Genomic DNA, 21,380 nt, shown 5'->3' on the forward strand with positions numbered 1-21,380 from the left:
CTTCCTCTTTTTTGTATTTGGCTATATTTGGGCTACTATTTCTCTAGCACTGGGCTATGCTGCCTTGTCCGACTTGGCAACACTGCAGTTCAGGGCGAAGTATCGCATACAGCATGCGCCGGTGCAATATCGGATGCCATGACGACGTCACTCTCGTTTTTGATCAGCTTTCCGTGCGGCACTACGTGCATTTCGCCTGTTTGAACAATTTGCAAGACCATCTATGCCTTTCTCCCACGAGAACAACAGCCGTTCAAGCGTTCCTGCCGACGCGGTCCGAGTTAGCGAGAACGCTGCACCACGCACTGCCGCCACGCAAAAGTTGCAAAGGGCCGGTAGTTACTACGCTGTTATCATAAGATCACGGTTCGGCGGCGCTTCATTTATGCATTGCCAATACATTACCATCACAGAATGGCGGCATGCCGGAGTAGTTTCTGAAGTTTTCGATTCCAACTAACTAGAACGCTTCGCTCTCGTGTGCTAAATACAGCCACGGCCCACTGGTTGTAAAATATATCACAAGCTCTTGAATGATAAATGGCGGCTGTGCTCGTGATTTCTAAGTGATAGGTGATCGGAACCAGGTGACATTTTGAAAGATCTTCGAGCTACATGACGTCGTATTTCGTTCTTTTGAGACGTTTCTAATGGAAGTTTTCAGCTAGGTGTGGGAACACACCGGGAGTAAAAATGACACTGAAAATCTGGTTTTTGGACCAAAGTGCTAACTGCTGCCGCCAGCTTCCGTGTGGTTAATTTATTAGTGTATTGAAGGGCGAGTCCATACATAATGGACTACTGATATAACGACCACTTCTTGCGGAACTATCAAGTTCGTTATAAACAGGTTTCACTGTATTGCTATAAACCCCCGACTTGCTCCTCGTGTCACCTGCTGCATTGAATGCTGACAACTGTTTACAATTGCGTGCACTGATGAGGCCACCTCTTGTTTGTTTGACACAAAGTGCAAACAACATATAGAAAAGAACATGTCTGCATAGCAATATTTACAAATCTACTCAACTATTTAGACTCGTGTCTTTTTTTATATGCGACTGCCAAGAACTAGGTTTTGTATGTCTGAGCATTAGAAGCGTGATTCTATCCATTTGAGAACAGAAAGTAAATAGAGCTTCTGTCATCTAGGCAGAGTTTTCTTTCTTTTCTGAAAGTTCTGACTCGGCAACAGATCTTCCAGAGACCAGTCTGATCACAATGACATTATTTGTGTTGGCTCTGTCAGCACAAAAGCCAGCCAAACTACAAGTCCTTCAAGTTGTCAATTTTGTCAGTGCTGTTATCAGCATAGCTTGCCGGACCAGTATTTCAGCAACAATGTATATCAATGACTCCGCTGATCGTTGGCCAGTGTCATGCTTGCATGGAGTGACTATGGTCACACAGGGTGAGTGCAGTTGCACTTTGCAACTGATGGGATAAATTGAATGAATGAATGTATGGTTTTTATTGGCGCAAGGGTCAGATATGGCGAACGAGCGCCAGGTCCGCGGTGATGAGTTTGCAATGTAGGTATGGGTTCTATGAAGTTGGTGTAGCGTGGCTGTAAAAGGGCCTTTAAAAATAGTCGCTCTAGAGAGCATAAAATCTATCCGTAAAAAGATTATGTCGATGACAATTGACGTGTTCTATGAGCATTCAAATCCATCGTAAAAGAATGATGCAAAATAGAAAATATATGGGATGGTAAAATTACCTGGAGCACTGCTGCCTCGCCAGAGCCCTTGAAACACAAGGGCCTAGAGGCATGTGCTATAAGAAAGAGCTATCACAGCGGCATCCTCTGAAGAGAGGAGACGCTACGAACACGTGGGGCTAACAACATGCAACACAATATCTTTCAGAAAACTTAGGACTGCGTTGGTGTGAAATAGCAGTTCTGGACCGAGTAACATTACAGGATCAAGGGGCATGTGCTGCCGGTATGCTAGGGGAAAATGTTTCTCTCAGATTCGGCTGCCCGACACTCCAGGAGGACGTGGAAGACGGTCAGCATCTCCCCGCATCTACCGCAGGTTGGAGGATCATTTTCAGTGAGCAAAAAGTTATGTGTGCCAAATGTGTGTCCTATTGTGAGGCGACAGAATAAGACATCTGGTTCGCCGTGATTTTGTTACGGAGGGCCAAGAACCTAACTGTGGCTTTATCACGTGCAGTTTGTTATTTACTTCTGCGTCCCACATACATTGCCAGTGGTTTCGCAGTTTCCTTCTTAAGAAAGGCTTCAGGTCTATGACAGGGACCGAAGCAGTAGGATTAACTGCATGCAATGAAATTGATGTGGCCATCTGGTCCACTAGAATGTTACCCTCGATGCCCCCTATGTCCAGCACCCAGCATATAATCACATGTTGGTTAGATATATATGCTTTACACAGGACGGAGTAGAGTTCATTAATTATCGGATTTTGTGGTTACAGAATGACATCAAGGCCTTCACAACACTAAAGGAGTCCGTATATATAACTGATTTCTGGAGTTTTTATTTCTTTATATGCTTTACAGCCGACAACAGTGCGTAGGCTTCAGCCGTAAAGATACTAGTTTCTGGATGCAGTACATCGGATTCCGAGAAGGATGGACGGAGGGCTGCATATGACACCCCGTCGTGCAACTTTGACGTGTCTGTGTAGAACTCCGTGCAGGAGTGTTTGTAATGGAATTCCCAGAAATGCATTTGGATTTCAATCTCTGGAGCGTGTTTTGTAACTTGCATGAAAGATATATCGCATTGTATCAGCTGCCATTCCCAAGGAGGTAGCAGCTTGGCTGGATGGATTAGGCGAAGCTCAAGGAGTGGGACATGCATTTCATGACTAAGCTCCCTCACACACAGCGAGAGAGGCTGTCTTACAGAGGGACGATTACGAAAGAGTGTAGCATATGTCATATCATTAACGGTATTAAAACACGAATGTTGAGGATTGGAGTGGACTTTCAGAAAATATGTTTGGCTGATGTATGTTCTCTGCAGATGAAGTGACCACTCATTTGATTCTACATATAAACTTTGTATGGGACTTCTTCTGAAAGCATCAGTGGCCAGTCGGATTCCTAGATGGTGGACTGGGTCTAGCATCTTTAGTGCGCTCGGGGCGGCAGAGTGATAAATCACGGCACCGTAGTCCAATCGTGATCGAATGAGGCTCTTATAGAGATTCATTAAGCACTTCCTGTCACTACCCCACGTAGTCTGGCATAGAAGTTTCATTGTGTTCATTGTTTTTAGACATTTTTCTTTAAGAAGTTTAATGTGTGGGATGAAAGTCTGTAATCAAGTATAACACCTAGAAATTTGTGCTCTTTGTTTACAGGTATCTGTTGTCCACACAGTTCTAAACAAGGATCTGGGATCAGGCCTCTCTTTCTTGTAAAAGTAACACAAGAACTTTTGTTAGGATTGATCTTAAATCCATTTTTGTCTGCCCACTTTGACACTTTGTTCAGGCCATGCTGTACCTGTCTCTCGCACACTGCGAGGTTACAGGATTTGAAAGCTATTTGAATGTCATCCACGTAAACAGAATAAAAGATGGCCGGTGATAATGAAACACGAAGCGTGTTCATCTTCACGACGAAGAGCATGCAGCTGAGCACACCTCCTTGGGGTACACCCGTTTCTTGCGTAAAAAGACGTGAAAGTATATTGCCGACTTTTACCCGGAAGGTACGATTGGACAGATAGCTTTCTATTAGGTTTAGCATATTGCCATGGATGCCCATTTCTGACAAGTCTCTTAAGATTCCGTAATGCCACATTGTGTCGTACGCTTTCTCCATATCGAGGAATATGGATAAGAAAAACTGTTTGTGTACAAATGCGTCCCAGATATTTCCTTCAATACGTACAAGGTGATCAGTTGTGGAGCGCCCTTCTCTGAAGCCACACTGATAGGGATCAAGCATTTTGCTCAGTTCAAGGGAGTGAATGAGTCGCTGATTAATCATTTTTTCAAATACCTTACAAAGGCAACTTGTGAGGGCTATCGGGCGGTAGCTTCCCACTGAGGAAGGATCTTTGCCTTGTTTCAAAACAGGGACCACAATGGCTTCTTTCCATGCACTTGGAAGGTATCCTACAGCCCAAATGGTGTTGAAAAGTGCGAGTAGTGTAACTTGGGTGTCATTGTGTAAGTTTTTGATCATTTCATACATGATTCTGTCAGATCCCGGTGCAGAGGTCTTGCATGGGCTCAAGGCAGCTCTCAACTCAGCAATACTAAAAGGACGGTTGTAAGGCTCATTCTCTTGGCTTTTTCTTGTGAATGGCTTACGTTCTTCTATTTGTTTATATTTGAGAAAAGATTGTGAATAATTGGTTGAACTTGACACACTCTCAAAATACTCCCCAAGTGAATCTGCCTGGTCTTGCAGGGTATCGCCTTGTGTGTTTACCAAAGGGAGAGAGTATGTTTGTGGCCCTCTTATCCTATTAACCCTGTTCCAGACTTTGGCCTCAACTGTATACGAGTTGATACCCGATAAAAACTTCTGCCAACTCTCTCTTCTGGCCTGTCGGCGCGTTCTCCTGCCTTCGGATTTTACTTTCTTAAAGTTAATAAGATTCTCCGAAGTGGGGGAGGCGCGTAGTAACCCCCACGCTTTATTTTGTTTCTTACGAGCGATCCTACATTCGTCGTTCCACCATGGGACTTGCCGTTTGCATGCCAAGCCATTTACTTCAGATATACATTTAGATGCAGCATCTACTATGAAGACTGTAAAATACTCCACAGCAGCATCAATTCCTAACAAAGACATGTCATTCCATGAGATACTAATAAGAGTTCGTAATTTCTCCCAGTCAGCTGTATCGATCTTCCACCTAGGAGCCTGTGGTGGATATTCGTTTTCTTTAGATGTTCTTAGCAGTATAGGGAAGTGGTCACTGCCGTAAGGGTTGTTGGTAACTTCCCATTCAAGTTCAGGCAGTATAGATGGGGAAACTATGCTAAGATCTATTGAAGAACAGGTTCTGTTTGCAAGAGAGTAATATATGGGTTCCTTCTTATTCAACAGGCACGCACCAGAAGAAAAAAGGAACTGTTCAACAAGAAGTCCTCGCGCATCTATACGAGGGTCGCCCCACAGGTAGTTGTGTGCATTGAAATCGCCAAGAACAACATAGGGTTCTGGCAATTCATCTATAAAGGACTGAAATTCATGTTTGCTTAGTTTGTAATGTGGAGGCATATAGCGAGCAAATAGTGATAAGTTTGTTTAGCAGAACAACTCGAACCACCACTACTTCAAGGGCCGTTCGTAGCTGTAAACGTTGATACGATATGCTTTTTTGAATTAAAATTGCAACACCGCCCGATGATGCGATTGCATCATCGCGATCTTTGCGAAAAGTAACATACTGTGGAAGAAAGTTTGTGTATTTTGGTTTTAAGTGTGTTTCCTGTAAACACAGCACTTTTGGATTGTGTTTGTGGATGAGTTATTCCACATCATCAAGGTTTCTAAGGAGACCTCTAACATTCCATTGAATAATTTGTGTATCCATGTTGGAAGTAAATAGGTGCTGTGTGTATGGAAACGGAAGTGATGCCTTAGATTACAGAGCTCTTTCGAGGCCCTGTAACCAGGGTTTTGCCCTTTCTGAAGCGTTCGAGGGAGCCTCGCCGCTCCTTAGGCGTTTGGTGCGCCTTGAGGACAGGTGTAGTGTCCATTGCCTCTAGTGAGGCTCCGGACATGTGCTCTTGCGAGCGAGAAGTTACCAGAGAGAATCCCGCCTTGGAGGGCAAGACCCACGCGCCCACCAGCCCGGAGGTCGATGGGGCTCCCTGAGGGATTTGGCTGTGCCGGCTGTTGCTAGCGATGGAAGGGGCCGGGGAGGTAGGGGCAGCCTCGGCTGCGCCCACTTCAGGGTCGATGGTCCCTTCTGCTCGGTTGGCGGAGCAGCGCTGGCTGCATCTGCCGGGGGGGGGGGGGACGGCGTCACTGCCGCCTCACTGGGTGTGGGTCGGACAGCCGCCGGAGACCATTGTGGCACTGCCCCCTGACGCACCACTTCAGCAAACGTGTTCTTGGGCAGGTAGGATACCTGACTGCGTGCCTCCTTGAAAGTTGTGTTTTAGTTTACTTTTATCGTCACAATTTCTTTATCTTTTTTCCAGGATGGGCACGACCGCTAGTATGCAGCGTGCTCCCCTTCACAGTTTGCACAATGGAGAGAGTTTTCACAAGATTCAGAGGTGTGCTCATGAGCACTGCATTCGCGCAGGTTTGGCAGCCTCGGCAGCTCTGTGAACTGTGACCGAAACGCTGGCATTTGAAACAACGCAGGGGATTAGGAACATATGGGCGAACACGGAGCTTGATATACCTGGCCTCGATGGACTTGGGCATAAGTATCAGATGTTTAGTCTGTATTTCCTTATTATCACACCTCATCTTAATTCGCTTAACGTTTACGACGTACTGCTCACTGAAGCCCTCCAAGAGCTCAGCCTCAGTCAGCTCCAAGAGATCATCATCAGAGACTACGCCACGGGTGGTATTCATGGTACGATGCGGAGTTACTGTTATTTTGGTGTCACCAAATGAAACTAGATTGGGTGGCTTTTCATATTGTTTCTGGTTGCGGAGCTCCAAGAGGAGATCACCGCTTGCCATACTGAATGCTTCATAACCTGTACCAAAAACTTGGGTAAGAGACTTGGACACGAGGAATGGTGAGATCGTTCGCATGGGTTTGTCTGGTGTTTCGGAGTGGACTACATGGAAACGAAGAAAAGTTTCTTTTTGATGGGCAAAACATTAGAAGACATCATCGGTGCGCCACCTCTTGAGGGAGCGATCAGGTAATGGGGGGAAGGAAGAAGCCATAAGAGACTGTAATTTCGGCAGTAACGCCAGCCACCCACCGAGGAGTCCTACAAGGGGACGCTGCAGGACCTGTGAAACACTGCCTGCAAACGCCAGCTGTACATTACCACTATAACCAAATATGAAATAACCTAGGTTGGCTACTCACACAAGGTTAACCCTTGCTGCCTAGAAAAATTGGAAGTAAAGGGAAGACAGGACAAGACAGGAAAGATGGGAAGAGAGAGAAAGACAAAGGCTGGTGGGGGAGAGAGAGAGAGAGAGACAGGAAAAGGCAACTACCGATATCCCCCGGATGGGTCAGTCCGCGGGTGCCGTCTACGTGAAGCAGAGGCCAAAGAGGTGTGTTGCCTCCGCCGAAGGGCCGTGAAGGTCCAAACAACCAGCATCGGCTCAACTCCCAGGAACCCTTTTTCCCCGGACACGGCTAAGCCACGCATGGTTAAACGCGGGAGGGTCCAACCCTCGTGTGCTCGGGTATGTGGTGTCGCAACACAACAAATGCCTGCTTATGCAGAATGCCCCTGCGGGGGATAGAAAAAGTTGGCAACCTTACTGAATTATGATAACTGTTTAAGTGCTGTGTCAGCTCAGTGTAGCTGTATGTCATATGTACTATGGGTTTATGTGCTGCCTACAATGCACAGGTGTGCAAAGGTTCCGAAGTCAGTTACAATCAGTTACAATCAGTGGGACCGTCTTCGAGCTCATAATTCAAATTGATCTTGGAAGAACAGATGTCTGCAGACTTGAAAACTTCCCGATTATGTAAACAGGCACTTTTGGGGCAATATTAAAGCAATTTCTTCATTTAAGTAATTGAATACATTCTTTAACTTTGATATAAGCAGGAATACTACACAGAATATATTACTACCAAATTACTAAAGACTTGGGCCTTTTAAAATGAAGTCAATATCTCACAAATACAAGGCTACGTACATACAACACTATAATCAGATCTTATAAGGAATATGCACAATCATATGACACCCTCCTCATGAAAACCTCAGGAGTTTGCCAGAATCAGTACAGAATAGAGTAGCACACTATCTCCCAGTCACAAGCACATAAGAGTATATACACTTTGAAAATTAGGCTTAATCTAATGCTGCTTGCCTTATAAAGAAAACTTAGCTGGCCTAGTTTTTTTTTTCTTTTAGTCTCTTATCACACAGTAACCTGGTATTCACTTGCACTAGCATGTTTCAGGCTGCAGTGACCATGCTTATTAAGTTAAACTGATTTTTGCTCGAACTAACAAATATCAGAATTCACCGCTTGTCCAACAAAAGAACTACCTATCCTCTGAATATGTCGTGCAAACAGATATGTCCAATGTCGAGCCTGTGCGATTAACCGTTATGACATGTGTAGAGCAGATTGTTTTTTTATTTCTATGTTTGCTTTTCATACTACACAGCAATTTCACACTTGTTTTCTTTTCTTTCATTTTTTCTTGAACTTGTTTGGAATACTTACTGTATATATTTGCTATGTCTCTCTTTCCTTTTTCTTTTTTTTGGTAGTCTTCTATGCCTGTACTGTTTCAATCGTACACATGTGCCTCACCTGTGACTCATTTTCCCTATGTAATAAAAAAAAAACCTCCCACTATGTCAGCGAACTATGTTACAGCTTCTTTAATTATCTGAACGAGCAAAATAACAAGCATATGAATGCAGAATGTCATAACACACAATAAATGTGGAAAACAAGTGTCATGATTTTGTAACAATACATGTTTTACTAATAAGACATTGATTTCTTCACAAACAAAATACCTTAAACTTGCAGCAATCTGTGGCTTAAAGAAAAAGCTTGTTAATTAGAACCGCAAGGGGAAGCCACTTCAGTTCAAATTAATGAAAGTTCGAACTGACGAAAGTGAAGGAGAACAACAGTACACTGCGATTTGGAAGCAGTAGGGCATGTCAGTCACAGCGCTGGCTCCGACTGTGCCATACCACCGATGTCCACCGAAACGAACGTTAGCCAAGGCTTAACACCATCATAAAGAATCGCGACGGCCGGTACATCCTAAGCTGAAAACAGACGTGCACAACCGATGAAGACTACCAAGACAAAGACGCTGAACATGTGAAGGTGGCGAAGGCCCCGATTCGTCGGTTCTTGATTGCAAGCGCAGCTGCGACGCACTTGATTCGCTGTGTTTTGGTGCTTGCCGCACCATCTGCCGCGCAACATTAGCAGCTACACAAGATTTGCGAGGCCTCCAATATTCGCGACGGGCAAGAAGTCTTGGAGGTCACGTAGAACAGAGAGGAGGCAGCCGCCGCTACCTTCTGGCCGATCCCACGCCGGTTAGATTTTTCCCGATTTTGCCTTCCCTCGCAGTTCTCTCCGCTCCGGAGGCGATGCAGCCTTGTGTGTAGGCAGTAGGTGCATTTCTCTGGCCGTGTGCCAGGTGACAAGCCGCCAGCACAGTGGCACGTAGTTCGAATTATCCGTGGCGGAACCTTCTCGCGTTCGAATTAACGGGCTTTTTTATACATAGACTTCTGTGGAGCTTGGCCAGACCAAATCGTACAGTTCGAATTATCTGTAAATTCAAATTATTGAAGTTTGAATTAACGAGCTTTCATTGTACTGCATTTTATGAGCTAGTAGGCTTCTCCAATTAAAAAAAATAAACTAGTTTATGCAGTAGCTGCACAACAAAATCAATAGGTTTAGTTTTCATCAGGTCATCAAGAAGCTGATAAGATTGCACAGTAGCCTATCTTTTGAGAACAAAGGTCTGTTTGTGATTTTGAAAACCCAACGTTATCATCACTGAGCAATGAAGCACTCCACAAACAACCTGTCTGCAATGGAGATATTCTATTCAAAAAACATATGAACAGTAACATCAAGGATGTGTTATAAGTGTGTGCACACCATGCAATCCACCTACTGAAAAACATGAAATTCCAGTCATGAGAAACAGTTGTTATGCACATAAAAAATGCTCAGTGCCCTTCCACTCTGTGAAGTATGACCAGCAAAGCTGTGTATGTGGGCCCCTTAAAGGCAAACTGCACCTCCACCGCAAGTCAGCCCGGCATTGCACTATCTTTGGGATCGGCCCACGTATGGGGCGTGCTTAACTCCTGCTTCACCTCCGCCGCGGGTTGGCCCGGCATTGCACAATCAGGATTTTTTTCTACACGCGGACACTATAGTGGCGAAACTAGCCTTTAACAGCTTTGCTGTAAAAACAGACACGAAACATTAACAAACCAGTCTAAGGGCAATTATTATGCACTAACACAGATGGGAGCAGCTGCACTTTCACACAAGTAAAAAATTATGACCTATATACTGCTATAAAGGCTAATTGCAACCACAAACACTTTACGAAAAAAAGAGTAACTTCATTATACTACTAATTCTTTTTTCTCACAGGAGATAAGTGTTATTAGTCCCATATACAATGTATCAATGACCTTTACTGAATAAAGAACAGTAGACAGAATGCAGCTAACAGTAACAGGGAGCCTTCTTTTAACTCCTCTGCCAACAGCTAGCCACTCCCAGGCTATATATGTCAACAAATGCACAGGAAAATGTACAAACTGATTACATATAATGTTTACAAATATACCATATTCAGTGTTGAAATCCCATGAGCTTCTCAGAAATTGCACATGCACTTAAAAGAAGGTATGCATTTGGCTACATTTTGAATCAAGCAAATTGCACCTTTAACGCTTTCTGAGGAGGAGGAGGAGGAATAAACTTCATTTATAGATAGCAGATTTAAGACCTAGGCCTCTCTACTGTAGGGGTTGGAGGACGGGACTTCGGGATGAAAACCAAAACTTGGGAGGGTTTATTCTACATTATGTACAGGGAGGTGAGCGACAAGTAACATTCGTACAGTCATTACGGGCCGGCAGCAACTCGGACGCTACGGCCCGCGGCAAGAAGTTCGAGAGAGGTGAATCAGGGAATATTCCAGAATGCTCAGGTCTCTCTGGAAGGCTTCTTATAAACCCTTCGAGCACTGTAAGTCACGTCATGTTTGACCAATGGGAGAGTCCGCTCCGATGACGCCACTTTCAGCCAATGGTAGGCGCCCGTGTCGCGGTGTCACACCTGGCGGCTCTCTGCGGTCTTGCCTCGCAGACTGGCAATGCACTTCTAACGAGGGGAAGGGGAGGGCTGCTCATGCTCCATTGTCCGAGGCCCACCTGCTAATCCCGGCGGCGCACGAACTTGTTGGCACGTGAACTTGTTGCCTTAAACTTGTTTGCTCGGCCGCTCCTCTGGAATGTGCTTTCCTGCTTCGGCATTCCTCAATTAGCTGTGCTGCGACTCGAAGTGGTTTGGGGAACTCGAAGTAATCGCAGGAAACAGCTCCATATCTAACAGCTCGTCCTCGCCCCGGTTGTTCTGAATGGCCGGTGAACTCAATTCGCTGGCCATGAGGAATGCTGAAAGAAGCTGCAGGGTACTGGGGTCGAGCCTCGTTTGACAACCCTCGGGATCCTGGGCCCTGGAGAACATACGTCAAACAAACCAAACAACACAGCGCTGCACCACGCGTAAGCGCAGGCTCTTCACCCCTGACTCGCCAGGCTATTACTGAGTCAAAATCAACCCTGATCTTTTAGTTCCCCAATTTTGACAAAGCAGTTCCAACCACCCTTCCAAACAGCTATCCATTTCTCCTCGATTGCCGACAAGACCAGAGTACTATTGTTGTTGCAAAACAAAAGGGTCGTTGACGATGCAAACAACAAATGAAAACAGCCGAACATAACTTAAGTGGCCTAACTACACGAACAGCATGTTTCCAATCTATCGCAGTGGCGTACTTATCGCACGTATTGGTGCCACTGAACAATCTGGTCAACCTCACAAGTACGTAATCACAAGCGCACTAGCCTTGTGGTCACTAAACAAAACGCGTACTTGCGTTGTAGGCAAACTTTTCACTGACGCTTACTCACGTTTCTTCCCTGAAAGTCCTACAGGACACGTGACGTAAACGAACAATTAAACTTGCGGGACTTACACACTCCGCAGAACCCTTAAACTAATGCGTCTTTTAATACCTCGTTCCACGCGTACTTATAAGAGAAGTCAGAATACGGCTGCCCTCAACACATGAGCAACCCAGTCATAAATCTGCTTCCTTCCGTCCACACAGGACACGCGCTAATGGAACTAAGAATGCTTCTCAATGCAAATGATGCACTCACTGAAAATCTACGCGCTTAACCTTAGAAAATTCAAAACACTTAAAAAGAACGAATGTTAAATAACACACGCGCTTTACCATAGGCCTTTCGACGATAACCTTGACCTTCAGGTTACTCATACACACAAAAAAAAAAGCCTATCTACTTATTAATGAGCATCTCGCGAGACTACATGTTTACTTAAAACGCATCTTTCAAATCTCGAGCTTCTCAAACGAAAACACAAACAAAGCTCATACCTTTACATATTGAAAGAAAACCTAGTCTCAAATCGCGAAATTTCCCGATGCTCAAAAATAAAAACAACACACTTCATTTCTACGGAAGGGCTCTTGGCCTCCCTTTCCAAACGCTTACGTCTGACTCATACTTTGAGCCGAACCCGTGGTGGTCGAAGTTTCAAAGCTACTCTGGCTGCCGAGGAACAACAAAAGGGCTGACTAACTATCAGCTCCCCCAAGACATTACGGTCTCCTGCCAATTTGCGTCCTCGCGCCCCGCTTTCCTCACAAACTCGACTGACCGCGTCGCTACTCCCCACCTGGTCTCGTCCTGCCACCTTGCGTTTCTTCGAACTGCACGCTAAGCTATGAAAAGAACTACGGAACGACGAGGAGTTTAACAGCCTCGTGCCCTTTGTCCGCGTCCGTGCAGAACATGCTTCGCGGTCCCCCTTGGACCGGTGGTTTGAACGTTTAGGATGCGTCAACATCGTCAGTGACGACCGCACCTTTCTTCTCCTCGCGCCCTGCCCATTTGGGGTTCTTGCCATCTTTGGCGGCGCTACATTAATTACCGACTTTCGGTCTTTACCGCGCTTCTTTTTACGGCGCTTTCTCTTTGCACTCGCCTTCATGTCGCCTTCTCGTGCCTCGTGCTGGCCGGTACACATTTCGTCAGCCCGGATCGGTCTCTTACCCGCACAGTCTGAGTAATTTACCTTTAAATCAACACTCTCTCTGCCTCGACTGGCGGACAGCTCAACCGACTCTGGCACAATGCAGCAGGCTTTACTCGAGTTAGACAACTCGCACTCTTGCGAACTGCCCTCTACTAAATTGCCCAGCGTACGCTGTGCATTGGCACACAGCCCGTCGGTATCGATCGCTGTCTCACGCGCACAGTCCGAATGATTAACAACGGAATCATCCCTATCTAGGCTATCTAGACTGGCGGAGAGCCGCACCGATCCCTGAACAATGCAGTTGTTCTCTCGTGGATTACGGAGCTCGCCATCCCGAGAACTACTCTCAACTGCATCGTCCAGTTCGCACCTCTCTTCTGCACGCAGATCTGGCTCTACATGGGTGCTCGCCTCTGTCGCGCCAACAGTACCCTTTTCTTCGCTAGCAACCTCGCTAACATTACCAGCGACGCACACGCTCGGTAACTGTGCCAATTTGTTAGCAGCTGGCCTAGCTGTCTCTACAGTCATCTGTTGGCACAGCACCTCGTCGCTCTCACTACGGCCTTTAACGGCCTCTGTTGCCACTAAGGCATCGTTAGCAGCTAGCCCTTTCCCTTCACTTATGACTCTGCAGCTAATCTCACAGGCACTACTCTTTTCGTCGGCTTCTGGCGAAAATCCGCTCGATGCTGCCTCATTCTTTCGCTCTGTACTACCTACAGAATTCTCAGACAGCCGTTGTCTCTGTGCCAATAACTGATCACAATACTGTATCTCTTTGATCAGTGCTGCCTTCTCTCTCTCATACTTTTGCTCACGCTCAAGCTTACGTTCCCGATACTCACGTTCGCGTTCCTTCTCACGTTCGTGACGCTCACACCTAAGAGTAAGTTCTTGAAGCTCATGCTTCCGTTCATTCTTGCGTTCTTCACGCTTATGCTTACTCCTAAGTTCACGACGCTCTCGCAAACGTACACGACGTACACGCTCCCGTGGCTCCTGTATCACTTCCCAAGCAAGCTCAATGCTTTTGTCATCATTGCCACTATCATTAATCGCCTTTATGATAGCTGGCGTTTCCATCCGTTCGTCCGCCTCAACTCCCAAATCGTCGCACACCAACAACAAGTCTAACCTCGTCAACCTTCTAAGATCCATGGCAGCTGCCCGACAGGTGGTTAAAACTGTTTTCCTTAATTTGTGCAAACACACAATGCATCAAACTCCCGATTCCCAGAACTATCAAAATGAACACACAACATTTGAGTCTGGCGAATCAAAAGGAAAAAAACCACGCGCTCACTTACGATTGCAGCACCCTGCCATCCGGTTCATTTGTCCGCTGTTCCCGGTTCCTCCGGACTCCCTGGGTCGAAGGCTCGCTCCTTCTTCGCTACTCCCAGTTTCTTCGGACCTCTTTCGACGAAGGCTCTCCCTTCTTCGCTCTTCCCGGTTCCTTAGGATCTCTCTCGATGAAGGTTTATCCGTAGCGCTGCCACCAGCTGATGCATTCGGAGGCGATCCTACCGCTGCCAACCAGATGTAGGGGTTGAAGGACGGACTTCGGGATGAAAACCAAATTTGGGAGGGTTTATTCTACATTATGTACAGGGAGGTGAGCGACAAGTAACATTCGTACAGTCATTACGGGACGGCAGCAACTCGGACGCTGCGGCCCGCGGCAAGAAGTTCGAGAGAGGTGAATCAGGGAATATTCCAGAATGCTCAGGTCTCTCTGGAAGGCTTCTTATAAACCCTTCGAGCACTGTAAGTCACGTCATGTTTGACCAATGGGAGAGTCCGCTCCGATGACGCCACTTTCAGCCAATGGTAGGCGCCCGTGTCGCGGTGTCACACCTGGCGGCTCTCTGCGGTCTTGCCTCGCAGACTGGCAATGCACTTCTAACGAGGAGAAGGGGAGGGCTGCTCATGCTCCATTGTCCGAGGCCCACCTGCTAATCCCGGCGGCGCACGAACTTGTTGGCACGTGAACTTGTTGCCTTAAACTTGTTTGCTCGGCCGCTCCTCTGGAATGTGCTTTCCTGCTTCGGCATTCCTCAATTAGCTGTGCTGCGACTCGAAGTGGTTTGGGGAACTCGAAGTAATCGCAGGAAACAGCTCCATATCTAACACTACCTAGATGACGGCCTCAAGCCCTTGGGACCTGGCAGCATCTTCGGCCTGCTGACTTTGACTAAAATTTTTTCAATTAAGTGAAAATATTATATTATGTGTATCTGAAAGGCAAGTCCGGGAAAGATAAAAAAACATTTCCACGGATGTTTTTGGCAATTAATCAAAGGATTTTCTCATGAACTGCCAAAAATTCAATGTGTTATAACCAGCCATTTGGTTCTTCAGACTTCTGAACTCTCACTCGTAGTGGTGTGAAATATGGCCACGGATTATTTGGAGACTGTTTGTGCCATCCAAGGCAGGTTATATGCATTAGGCAGCAGTCTAAAAAAATTGAGCACAGAAGCCTAACATCAGCTTGATGCAGTGTGTGGACATTTGTGAAATTTCAAGAGAGTCATATTTATCTGCAGCAGAAAGTCAACAAAGTAAGTATTCATATTGCTGACATTGAGATTTCTGAAAAAAAATTTGCTTGTTTTTCTCAATGTCAAATATTTCCTGCAAAACATTGATTCCTACAGGAAGCATTGGAACAGAAATAGTTAAAAACACATGCATTAATCTGCATCCCCTTAATGTATTATTTACACTTCAAACGCCCTTCATATGTGTAAAGTGCATGTAACTTTCCCAACATTGTGCGCTTAACCATGTTCCACCTCTCACCTTATGCGTGCAATACACAGAAAAGACTGTACGAAAAAAAAAAAGAGAGACTGAAAGGAGTACACCAGCAAGGCTTGCAGAATAAAACAACATGCTCCTACAGCCCATGACACCATACCTGTCCAATCCGGAAGCTGCTCAGAGGTAGCAGTAACAAATAAGAAAGAGAAAAGAAATGAAGTCACCACCCACTGGGCATACTATCATAAAATAAAAGAAAAAAAGATTGTACAACTATGCTTGCGGTAAAAATTGAGCCTAAAGTGCATAAAGGGGCCCTGCAACTCTCTTTGAATATGGTAAATAAACCTGCCCATAACTATTTCACGTTAACAGTACATGAGCAAAACATAATTCACCTACACACAATAGGAACTTACAATTTCACTAAAAGCATTGCTTGTCATTCCATGAGCATAACCTTAACTCCCAACCATCCTTTGTTCGCAAAGGTGACATGACTGAATGGCTACTTACCAGATTCCATCATAAATTTACCAGATTCCATCAACAGGTGCGATATTAGAAATAAAACAAATATAGGAAGGCCGTAGTGCTCAAGTTTGACACCTAAAACAAGCCAAAACCATTTTAGGCATGCAGGATCAAAAGATGCTTTAGTTGACCAATGAGACATTGAGGAATTATTTTCAAAGACCAGCAAAGCATCCCCAGCAAAGAGGATCCTTCCAACCTGACTAGATTTTATATGGTTTCTCGATCTCAACATCTCACTAGATTAGGGCAACTTTAATCATTTCTTACAACTGTCATAATGCCCCACATCTTTTAACTTCTCTAGTGCATTTCGAAACATACCCATTCTAACATCTTAAAGTTTTATTCCAATCAACTAAGTTCTCCTTGAGCAATCATTTCAAACATCCTGGTGGATGTCACTTTCAATTAGCAAAACTGATAATTCTATGAGAATTCTAACATTAACCCACATCTTTATAATTTCCCCTGCACACACATCGATATCATTCAAAGGTTTTGTACCAATCCTTTTTTAGTTCTCTTACCCTTAGTGTGGACACTTGCTGCTCACACACTTTTTGCATATGCTCTTCTTTGCACACTTTATTGTCCGATTTTAGCTGCAGGAAAAGCTTTTCTATAGTACTATAATTTCTCTGCCTACACAGTGTCAACCTCACTGACAAAGGACTGAATTCAGCCTACTAGAAGAGACAAAATGAACATTCTGAAGATTACATTTTATTTTAATGGTGCTGCTGCGCAATACTTTGGGAGTATTCATGCAAGAGGAAACTGAGGCCTATTCAAAGCCAAGACTAATAGAAATTTTCATTAAATGTGTTGCAGGGCCCTTTTGATGCAAGCGACAGCTAGGCACAGAGTATACTGCATAAAGAGCAAGCACTATTCAGTTTGAAGGCAGCCATAGTATTAGATAAAATAAATACAAGATAGACAGAAAAGAAGCGAAAGAGAGAGGCTTCTGAGAAACAGGGAACCTACAGACAATGCAGTCCTCAACCCACCTGACTAAACGCCCCTGAGAAGAACCTTCTTCCGAAGATGAGATGCTTTGGAGAAATTTTGGCTGTACGTCAAGAAGGGAGAGAGAAAGAATAGAAAATAAAGGACCACACAAAGAAAACATGCACAGAGTACCTACAACATCTCTGAATGGTCATTAATACAGAAAGATATGCACCATTATTATACACACACTAAAACACTTTCATGTCTTCCTTGAAGTCCTCACAAAACCTCAACACAACAAACATCACAGAAAGAATGCAAAAAAAGGAGCAGAACAGAATACAATACACCCTTACAGACTGGAGTTCAAAAGTCCTGCCACAAAACAATGTTGCTAAAAAAGAATGTTTAAAGTGAAAGTTGTAAACTGCAACAGCTAGTTCTTGTTGCAGCAGTCTTTATAAATATGGTTGATTGATAATGCAATGGTAACTAGGACCACCATATACACAATGCAAGCTTAGCTCCTGTAGCATATTTAAATTTACAGCAGGATTCCTGTTTGAGCCGACATTCCCTCAATCCCAGCTACAATAGAGTATTATTCTTTTTTGAACCAAGGGCTTACTGCAAGTATGACCTAAATATACTAAATATTTTATTTGTTTAATGAAATATGCAACGAGATAGTGTATATGATAAAAATGGGCCGACGAAGAAGTAACACAAATTTCAGAGGAAAGCTTTGATGAAGCATTTAAAATGATTGATATAATGTCTGGCTTAGCTGGAATACCTCTGAAGGATTTTTTGTTGCGCTTCAACTTTGTCAAAAACATATTTTTGGCCTGTTTTATTGCTCTAACTGCTCCGGCCTAATAACTGCAAGTACAGCACCACTCTGAAACAATAGGTGCCATTACAAAAAACTTGTGCGAGCACTGAAGCCAAACTTGTGTTTTGCAGGTTTTCGAAAGGCAGAGCCCAGCTCTCACTCAGTAGCAAAAGGGTTAAGGTAGTGAAACGTTTGCTGAGTGGTTAACTGTAAAATGTTAACTCACAGTAAGCTGATTTCTTGAATTTAATTTTGCAAATATCAACACCTAAAGTGTCATAATTCCGTTTGTTGTGCAAATTCTCTCACTATTAAGAAGAGTAGTGTAAAGGCACATCCTCAATGTTAGGTGACCAGCACTACCGCTGTAGTGCCGCACAACAAACACAAAGTTAAGTGCTAGCAGAGTCATAGGATGAAGGACGAAGTCGAAGGATGAGTCAGTAAGACGAGCAACTATTTACAGGTTATATTTACAACAGCGGTTGCAGCGCTGGCCGGTTAGATCCACAGTGCAAGCCCCGTTTGTTCTTCCCCCTCTTTTCTCGAGTGATGACACCCATGCGCCTCGTTCAAACAATCAAATACTACACATGTGTAGCAATATTACAGGCCAAGCATGCAGCATGTCATTCAGAGGAGCAGTCCGTGTTTACATGTGTCACTAGTTTAGTGAACCTCTTCAAATCGTGGAATACATGAACACTGCAAGATAATTAAGCTTTCCCACTGCTCGAGCAATAGTCTACAAAATTTCAATCACCAATGGCATATGCAACATCCATGTAGTTCTCACTTCGTTTTTAAGGAGTGCAACGGAAGAAGTACCAATCACAGGGATGTTCAAGTATGAATATAAGCCAAACCAATGTCAACAGCATGTTTAAGAAGAGCCAGTTTGAGTGTTTATAAAAAAAAAACTATATGGGGCAAAATTATGTGGTGGAAACTTAGGTTTGTCTCTGTTTGAAGCATGAAGTCAACAACAACAACTCAAGCACCTTAATCTGGGTTTACACCTTCCCCTACGCATGTTTTGTGTTTTCCAACTCTGCTTACATCTTTTCATTCATAAGCACCTGTATGCTTCTACTTCCCTTTTATCAGCAACTGTCAACATCTCTAAAGAGCACTGGCTAATCATTAGAGCTATACAGCTCAAACAAATTGGTAAATAGATTTCTGACAAGTGATAAGAGTGTCCTACTATAGTGGGGACTTGGGAGTGCTGTGTGCTAGTCTGAATCAGCATGTGACTAAATGTCAACGAAACAGTGGGACTTCATTATTCAAAATAGCTTTTTGATACTGTAACATTCCAAGATTTATATACATGCAAATGTTAACTCATTCTGCTCTTATGTGCTTAGTCACTTGCTAACATGCTGATCATTGCTCAGTATGTTTTCAACATCTTTGCCTTCTGTGCTCTGTGCCCATCTCACATTTGAGCATTCCAGGAATACCAACTGAAACATTAAGCTAGTCTTTATATCAAATCAACTTATAACCTACAGACAGTTTCTTCATGAGTATTTTGGACATCAGCACTCAGATCATCATTTACTATCACCATGTATAAAACAGGTAACATCCAGCAATGACTACAGAATGTTAATCACAGTTTACACGCAACATGTCGGTTAATGTGCTGTGAAAGTAATTCTCTTGAATTTCCTTTCACTCTTCCGGCAAAAAAAATTTCTTACTATTCAAATCTGTTTTTCAGCCTTCAGCAGTTCAAACTTTGGCAACTTCAATGGAAGTATCGCTGAGCAGCTTCAATTCTATAAACAAGGCTTCAGCAAGTGATGGCTTAGTTGCAGAAAGAGCATATTGAAAAAAAAAAAAGAAGAGATAAAACACTCGGGAAATGAAGAGCCAAAAACTGTGATATCACACATTTCCAAGTTTCCCACAATAAAGTCTCAAAAGAGAGCCCCCTGCCTATATTGCAAGGAACATGAGGTCTCTAAATCACCATGAACACTGAGCAACAAACGCACAATGACTCCTAAAGCATTCCATAGGCAAAGCACCATTTTTTTCAGGTACAAGCACATTAAGATGAAGCTACTAAAGAAGTGCAGAAACAGGCAGAAAGCAATGGATTTAACAAAAGGCACCCTACTACCAGTCAAAGCATTTATGCAATCACCCCATTTACTCATGGTTTGTTAAAAACCTGCACATTCATAGTGCTTTATGCTAGCCCCCAATTCAACAAAGACATTCCAATGTTCTTCAACATAATGCAATGCAGATATTATAGCCCATTTTCTAGCAATACATACCGGTAAAAACTTCTGAATTTGTATCTTACTGAACCAGAAGAAATTTCAAAATTTTCCGAATGTCAAATAATCATATACGTAGAGACAAAAAAATTAAACAGAGCAATGGCATGCCTTTATTTAGTAAAAAAGGCACTACTCCGATTATGTATTACACACAAAATCTCTGTGAAAACTGCAACTTTCATTACTTGATGTAAATGATAAGCTCATGCAAGCATTTAGAACTCCCAAAAAATTTCTGTGAGACATCATGGGCCTCGTGACTTCGTATTGCAAAAGCAGTGGCAGCATTCATACACATTATGATTAAAATAGACATGCTTTTCATTACCAAGTGCACCTCCCAATTATTTTGTCATCAGTGAGCCAGCTGGCAACCAATCAACCATCTCAAACTAGTCAGCAAGTTCAAATCTAGTGCACAGGTGACAACTGAATCACCTTTTACCCTATTTATTAATGGATACTGTGATGTTTGTCACACCTTGTGCTTCCCACAAAGTCAAAATGAAACAACTTCTTGCCACAAATGCCACTGCAACCACCGCAAGAAGCTGTCCATTGTCACAATGATACAGATCACAGTCCTACAGGCACGTGACTAATGCAGCATATGTGCAGCGAAATTTTTAAAAATGAAAACAAACTTTTGCGAGATTTCTACTGCACTTCATAACTGGTACTTACACCTGCAAAGAGCCATCCTACAGTGAACCCAAGTGACAAGCAACCCTCTATGTACACTGGCCAGCTATGCGATATCACCTCCCAAAGCAACTGGCATCCATGAAAAACCATGCTGTTACATTGTTGCTTATTGTTTTACACTTCTCAATGGTCTCTGCTCTCTCTCACCATCAAACATTTTTCCTGATGTGGTTTCTATCTCATCTACAGACTAGTAAGCATTGCTCTCTGCCGCGCCAATCCAAGTGGATCACACCGCAACCTCTCCACACTTTTTCCTCTCTGCCAGGCAGAGATGTCGCCTTTCTCTCTCCACCATTTTCAACAAT

At 44.0% G+C, this 21,380-nt stretch overlaps 1 protein-coding gene across 10 annotated transcripts in view; it reads right to left on the reverse strand.

Moving 5' to 3' along the window:
- The window catches only part of LOC135907699 (uncharacterized), a 232,016-nt gene that overhangs the window by 145,747 nt on the left and 64,889 nt on the right, over positions 1-21,380 (reverse strand). For 6 of the 10 annotated variants that reach the window (XR_010566091.1, XM_070524573.1, XM_070524566.1 and 3 more), the window contains one exon: positions 17,289-17,350. The exons of 3 other annotated variants lie outside the window; for them this stretch is intronic. Coding sequence is in view for 6 of the 7 variants with exons in the window: in XM_070524573.1 (XP_070380674.1) it covers positions 17,289-17,350 (62 nt within the window). In the remaining variant the exon portion in view is untranslated. Of the gene's footprint in view, positions 1-15,898; positions 15,915-17,288; positions 17,351-21,380 lie in introns of all 10 variants that reach the window. One more of the 10 variants, XM_065439404.1, reaches the window with a different exon arrangement.

This window comes from Dermacentor albipictus, chromosome 1 (genome assembly GCF_038994185.2).
Source record: "Dermacentor albipictus isolate Rhodes 1998 colony chromosome 1, USDA_Dalb.pri_finalv2, whole genome shotgun sequence".
Classification (NCBI taxonomy): domain Eukaryota; kingdom Metazoa; phylum Arthropoda; class Arachnida; order Ixodida; family Ixodidae; genus Dermacentor; species Dermacentor albipictus.